This window comes from Triticum aestivum, chromosome 5D (assembly GCF_018294505.1).
Source record: "Triticum aestivum cultivar Chinese Spring chromosome 5D, IWGSC CS RefSeq v2.1, whole genome shotgun sequence".
Taxonomy (NCBI): Eukaryota; Viridiplantae; Streptophyta; class Magnoliopsida; order Poales; family Poaceae; genus Triticum; species Triticum aestivum.
This window is the reverse complement of record NC_057808.1, coordinates 473,611,872-473,619,151: the sequence shown is the minus strand read 5'-3', so window position 1 is coordinate 473,619,151 and position 7,280 is coordinate 473,611,872. Positions and strand designations below refer to the sequence as shown.

Here is a 7,280-nt window from a genome sequence, read left to right as displayed (position 1 = left end):
AAAGCAAGAAGGAAGGAACGGAGACACGGCCTCGGGTGTTGTTTTGGGTGGGTCGTGGGTGTCGGAGTCCGACGTGATGGAGGTGTAGACTCCCGCAAAACTCCTCTAATTTGTGTTAGGCTCACGGGGTTTTGGACAATCAAACCAGCCCACAGACATTCATGGGACGGTGTTGAATAGCAAACTGGGTCCGATCAGCTGGGCCGCAATTGCAATTTTCAGGCTGGCGCGGCTAAACTAGGTGGACAATGCATGTGAAAAGGACAGATGCCCTACAAAGAGATTAGACGTGGTCTTCCTCTTTCGATTTCAATTCAAAAGGAAGGATTCGGTTGTCCCTTCCACGGAGCCGCTGCGCATTGATGGTAGTACTTGGCCACGCACCCACTGACACTGACACTGACACTTGTTAATTGACCTCTGAGACATCCATTCATAATGCCCCAAGCGAAGCGACGATCGGACGGACGGACGGGCGGCCATTTTGTAAGGACGACGACACCGTTACCACGGAGCTCCTCATCACGTCTCCTCGACGTAACTCCGACAGTCAGATTTGAATCCGTGCAGTGCATATACCAGTACAACAAGTAGGCGAAATCTGGACACGCCTCACGTGCCCGTCATTCCCCGCCCAGCAAAAGCAGGACACCCCTCACGTGCGTCTCACACGAAAAAAAAGCCATGGCGTCCACATTTTAATACAGCTACATACTATACGAGGAAGGATGGACGTCACGCGCTCCACCAGATTCGTTCTAAAAAGAAAAAAACGACGGACATGCCCCGACTAAAAATACACGCACGCACATACACGGATAAGCACTACTCCTGCTATCATTTCCTCTGTTTTTACCGCGCCAGTGTACAGTACCGTATGAATACTGTACACAGTACAGGAGGCCATGCCATGCCATGGCGCCATGCCTGGTCCCTGTAGAAACCAGACACGGGCACACGCGGATTGATGGCGGCACTGTGCAGGCTGGGCGAGTCCGAGCAGAAAGCATTGGTGAGCGCAGCATCAGCAGTGGTACTACTACTACGTGGGTATGGCCACCGCTCGCAGCCGAACAGGGGGCAGGCAGCGAGGATCCCCTGTTTATGGCGCGTCCCGATCCCCGGCGGGCCCACCCAGCAGTGTCTGAGCCATGCGTCCGCCCGAGCAAGCGAGTAGTATGTCTGCGTCTGTATTGATATCCACTCCTATCTGCTATCTACTGGCGCTGGCGGGGCAGGGGCAGGGTGGCACTCCACTCCACTGCCGCGCCCTTCCTGTGAACGAAAGCAACCCACGCTTTCGGTTTGGAACCCCGGCGGGGCCCGCCCCAGATGCTCCTCCCGCGCCCCCCCCCCCCCCCCCCCCCCCCCCGACCATGGGATCTGCGCACACCACCATGGGATTGGGGTTTGTCCTCGTGCTTGGGTTGGGACATGGGGCAGAGAGAGAACCGAGCACAAAAGATACTCTCCTTTTTTTTATACTCAAACTAAAGTGGCAATATCTCATCGCACAAATGAATGCTAAATAAATAGCGGCAACATCATCTGCCGCTGTAATTTACTTATATTGAGTTAGCAGATGCTAGCGTGACCACATAGTCGTGTTTAAAAGCGCAAAAATAAATAAATAGGAAGTGTTTCCACAGCAACCAGGTCCAGATGCGCCCATAAAAACAAGCATCCAGGACTTTACTTCAGGCAGCACGAGTCATGAAAATACTGATATCGGCCGTGTACTCAATGCAGGCAACCACATTATCGTGCCGCCAGGTGCAGCTCCAGCCTCCGGATAGATCAAACTCATCAGCGCCACGGCGACAATTCAATCTCGCTGCCCACAACACATGAGCGAGCTAACCCTAATCACATTTCAGGTTAAAAAAAACACATCTCCTAGCATATAACTTGCTGAAGAAAAAAAGACAAACCAGAATCCTCATCTATACCCCTTCAAAGATGAACAAGTTTACGCACCAATGTCTCATAATCAACTACTTCGGTTAAGAATGTATCGATAAATTGTACGGCCAAGTTTCTACCCAAAAAGAGCACGGGAGGCCGTCCAAATTGACCACCCAAGTATGTACACCTTTACACCAGTCCAACTACAACACATTTCAGGATGATCACCGACTCACCACAATCGCGCCACCAACGCTTGTTCAGGATGCGGCGGCGACGGTGATACCCGACGGGCATCTCGTCCTGCGACACCGCCTCGTCGTTCTTCCCCACCCGATCATGCCAATGTTGCTTTCACCTTCTATGTCCGCGTCGTCAGGTTTCGCGGGCGGGCTCACCTGGACCTCTTCTGCTTCTACTCTGACCTGGACCTCTTCTTCTACGGCGTCCAGCACCCTTTTCTTGGGCTTCTTGTTACCCCTCGTACGCCTTCGCCTAGTTAAGCTCGACTCCCAGGATCCGCCAGTCGTCTGAACCAGCCCCTCCAGCAGCTGAATGTCTTCGATGATCTCAGGCCGGCACAGCGACGAGATGCTAGGCAGGATGTCTTTCTGGAAGTCACGCTTCTGCCGGCGCTTCCTTTGCTGGCCTCTCTTCGGCTTCATCAGGAGGTTCACCGGTGAGACGGTCTGCTCATCACTTGTTGTTATTGCGGGCGCCGCTGGCCTGCTGCACAACTCATCAGTCTTGATGTCTTCAAGCTTCAGTGTCAGCGATTCGAATGAATCTGGATCATCATCACTGGAATTATTGGCACAGCCTTGGACCTCCCCTTGCCCGGCATGGTCGTCGGTGCTTGATATGGCGAGCTCTGCAAACCACTGCAACATATCATCAGGTGTCTCTGCACTGGCTGGCACATCCATCGACAACGCAAGAATGCTCTCTGCTGCAGCTGTAGCAGCATCATCATCTTCGCAAGCTGGCACTTCCAAATCAATCAGAAACTTAGGCTTTGCATGCTTGTTCTGTAAGGAGGTCACATGGCAATCACTTGACACTACAGATGACTCTGAGTTATCTTCATTTGGTGCATCTTCATTCAGATCAATAAAACTCCAGACGGCAGCACCACTCTTATTGGTGACACTTTCAGCAGCTTGCCCATCTCTAGGCATGGGTTTCTGGCAAGAAAGAGGTAAACATGCAGTGCTGTCTTGCGTTCTAGCGGCGATCTTGTCACAAGGCCTATCCTTCTTAGTTCCACAACCTACAGACGTCGAAGCAGAATCTGGCAAATTGCATAGAGCCACAGCCGCTCCCGTTATATCTTCATTAATGTTAATCAGCGCTGCGGTCCCATAAGAATGTTCAGACACCTTCCTTGGCTCCTCCAAACCTGAGGAATCAGCACATGAAGCTTTCTTACTGAGCCAAGAAATCCCAGATACTGATCCCTCAACTTTGATATGCTGTAAACCACCTACACACACCCCTTCTTGCTCTACAACAATATCTTCTTGACCATCAGACAATGCTTCATTCAAATTAAAGTTCTTTCTGCCCTTGCCATTTGCAAAATCAGGATCTTCATGACAGTGCCGTGTTGGGTGTCCAAACATCAGCTTGTTGTTTTGCTCCAAGTCACTTGGAATTCTTGTCTGATGCCGTGGTTGTGATGCAGACAATGAATCAAGTGGAACGCCAGAATAGCTGCCATCTGAGTTATTGACTTTTTTCAGATTACATGATGAGGTTCCAATGCTTTGGTTCGCAGCAGTGAAGCATGCATATGAATTGACAGTTGAAGATCCATTGAAACTTGGAAATGACTGGACATCAGCACTGATGTTATAGCTCCTTGGGTCTACTATGCAAGAACCGACACGAGAGGCAGCAGAAGGTTGGTCTATGTGCAGAGAAGTGATTGGAGCAACAAGTGTACTACTTGGATAGCGTAGATGGTCATGTCCAGGAAGATTATTGATAGCATAGGCTTCCAAAGGACTTCCTGAAAACCATCCAGATGAACTATTCGGACATTGGTAAATAAACTTGTTACTGCTTGCTGATCCCCTGTCAGCAGCACTGAACATTTTTTGTGGATCCATGCCATTGCATCTGGGTGCAAGAAAACCTGTGCTGCTGGCACGTTTCCCTGAAGAATTGGAACAAAATAGAATGATTATTACAATGGATCAAGTCAACTGTAAGTGCCTAGCAATAAAATAGAATGCAGCACAATAATAAACAGTATGGTACACCCACCACCCAAAAAAGACATAAACTGCACTTAAACACATAACACACCCATCAGTATTTTACTTTAGATTATTACAGACCAACAGATTGATTATGTACAATAGTTACAAAACTAACCTAATATAAACCCAGATTATAATAGTATGTCACGCCTTATAATAGTAAAATTAGCACGCACTACTGGGCTAGTTCAAATATATTATCAACTATAGTTAGGATGAATATTGTAAATTCACTTCACCCTACAGGCCTACATGTTGTGTTACGTGGCAGCCCCATTTCTTTCAAATTTTCAGTGAACCCGTACCCATAGTGTTGAGTTGATTTGTGGTCCACTAATATGGTAAATATGCTAAGATATTCACAATGCAAATGTAGAAAGAACTAGCATAACCAGAAAAAAAATACTAAAAGAGATGATGCTGAATGGAACTTACTGTTACCTTTATCGATCAGTGGTTTCTCCTCTTGTTTTATCCTGGAACTTGCATCAAAGAAATTAGAGCTTGTGGCTTCATTAATACGCTTGTCCTTGGAATATTCTTTATTGAAACTGGAGTTAGTTGTGCTTGATCTCCATGGAGACTGCTGCCAAGAGTTCTCCAGAGTATATGAAGGACCTCCCGATACTGCCCCATTTGTTCTGGCCATATATGGGCCCAGAATTGGCTTATTCAGGTCAGCAACATTGTGATTGTGGCCTACAAGATTACCTGTACTCGGCGGAAAGGAGGTTGCACTATTATGGCCAAACCTCCCCAAGCCTTCCGCCCTAGCTAATGCGGCACCAGCATCATTCGGACGTTTTGTATCCGATGATACACCAAGGAAATCTATAGGCTTGCTGTCCGATGCATGGTCATCTTCAAAATAATGATCAGCTCGGAGCTCAAGGTCAAACCTGCCTTGTTTAGTGGGTAAAGCAGCATCACTTGAGGGAAATCCATTTGGCGAGGACTGGACACTGCCCTCCCTGGGGAACTTGGACGACTGGCTTTTCTCATTGTTCACAGCAGCAGTACCGATCATGTTTGCACCATGCAGTGGAATTTGTGATGGCGAATCTCTCTGCGATGCATCTTCCAGTGTTGAGCATGCACGCATTTCTCTGCTCTGATGCTGCTTCATCAGGTCTCTCTGTACTCTGTAAACCCGATGCAATTCGTACACCTGGAGATAGCAAGAGGGTTGTTGTCAAGCCAAGAAATACACAAGACATCAAGGGGGGAACTGAAATCATCTAAGTGTTGCTGCATCGAAGTTTACGTAATCGAGGAAATGTATGTACCTGCTGTCTAAACACAGCTTCATGCGCCAGCATTGTGCGCCTGAACATCTCTTTATCACATTCCGAATAACCGAACGCCTCCGCCGTCACGAAGCCATTCGACGTCTCCTCCTCGTATGGGAACCTCCAGCTTGCGTGGAGGTCGCCCATGGCGCAATGCCCAGGATTGTAGCCCTCAACCTCCACCTTTGCCCCCATTGCTGCTCCAACCTGCTCAACAGGACATTCAATCAAAGGTGAATTACATTACATTACACACATAAAGCAGCAGCAGAAGAAAGAAATGATAACGCCTTTGTCCAGAACCAGCGTCAGTTATGCGAAAAGACAAACACGCATTATTCATCGCTTTGACAAACAAAGAGCAGAAGAAAAGGCGATGACTGATGAGCGGCCGGCCCTTTTTTCCTGGTATAAAGTGAGCAATGATGGTGGTCGCAGAGGATGACGAAAAGCTCAGGCCAACTGATCATACAGATTTATTCGTTAGCAAGTGGTGATAATTTGGGGATAATTGGCAGATTTTAAGTAGAGATATTATCCCAACAAACAAGGGAAATAAAGGAGATATTATTATCCCCCGGCTGTTTGGACGTCAACTTGTAGGGAAGGGGAGAAAGAATAAAGGAGACGAGGCAAGTCAACCCTCCACAGTCCCAGCCATGTCGATTCTACCAAATCCTAGTACTACCAAGAACCGATTCATTCAAGAGAAGTACTGTACAATTCATGAGAAGCGGCAAACGCGGATTAAGAAGAAAAAGACTATCATTACTGGACAGATGTAATCATCACTCAACCGCTCGCCGCCGGCGTACCCGACCGAAAATTTCTGTGAGACAAGAAGCAAATCGAACGGCGACTCAATTGCGAGAAGAGGGAGCTTTCTCCACAAGATTTTACCAAAACAGGCAACGGAGAAAAACATAAATGGACGGCAAAGATGGCATCTTTCCTGCAACAAACAACCGAGCCGAAATTTTAACTCGAGATTTTACCTCGGCCTCAGAGATTCTTCTTGGCACCGAACAGCGGCAGACAGGAACCGGCGACCCGCCGAAGTACGAGCATGGGCCGGAGAAGCGGGGAGCACGGCGGGCTCTCCTCCCACGACGCAAGAACGCAGGAGCAGGTGGAAGAAGAAGCGGCGAGCAATGAAGGAATTCTCCGGCGGATTTCACGGCGGAGACGCGAGGAACCGCGGCGTATCTGGGCGGGGCGGGGGGCCGGATTCGATGGGCCAGGGAGGGAGGAGGACTGGGGGAGGGGGAGAAGGGTCGGAACTGGTTCTTGTCTTGGGCGAACCCCCGGACCGAATGGCTGCGCTCTGCTCCCCTCGCCTCTCCTCTCCTCTTCTCTTCCCCGGAAGGCCTGATATATTTCCTTTTGGATGGATGGATCGGAATCGGACGGGCTTTGTTGGGTTCGGTCGGGTCATGTGCGCGCTGCCATGCGGGCCCGATCTCTCTCTCTCGGGATGGAATGGAACCACCTTCTTCTGCTCTCTAAACTAGTGCAAAGGACAGCAGATTTGTTGACATCTCTCTCCGTTGGTCTTTCTCTTTTATTCTCTCTCTCTCTCTCCTCGTGATGCTGCTTCCTTCCCTTCCCACCTAATCTCTCTCTCTCCTGTCAAAAATATATATATCTTTCTCTCTCATCTCAGAAAAAGATCTGTCTCTCTCCCTCTCTCGCTTGCGGCTGCAGTCCATGAGCGGAGATGCCCTGGTTTTTTTTTTACACTTGCGGCAGAGGGTGATGTCCCTTTCGAAGATGCGTTTGGGTGCGATCTTGGTTGTCAGGTTATGGAGTGCTTGTTACTCCA

The 7,280-nt window shown here is 48.9% G+C and overlaps 1 protein-coding gene across 1 annotated transcript; it reads right to left on the bottom strand.

Annotated features, from left to right (window-relative positions):
• Positions 1-1,928: 1,928 nt before the first annotated feature.
• On the bottom strand, positions 1,929-6,859 carry LOC123122903 (uncharacterized). Its single transcript, XM_044543277.1, has 4 exons — positions 6,454-6,859; positions 5,456-5,665; positions 4,611-5,337; positions 1,929-4,063 (listed from the first exon to the last, which is right to left on the bottom strand). The coding sequence occupies exons 2-4, from the start codon at positions 5,651-5,653 to the stop codon at positions 2,166-2,168; spliced, it is 2,823 nt and encodes a 940-aa protein (XP_044399212.1). The 5' UTR covers positions 5,654-5,665; positions 6,454-6,859; the 3' UTR covers positions 1,929-2,165.
• Between the last annotated feature and the right edge of the window lie 421 nt (positions 6,860-7,280).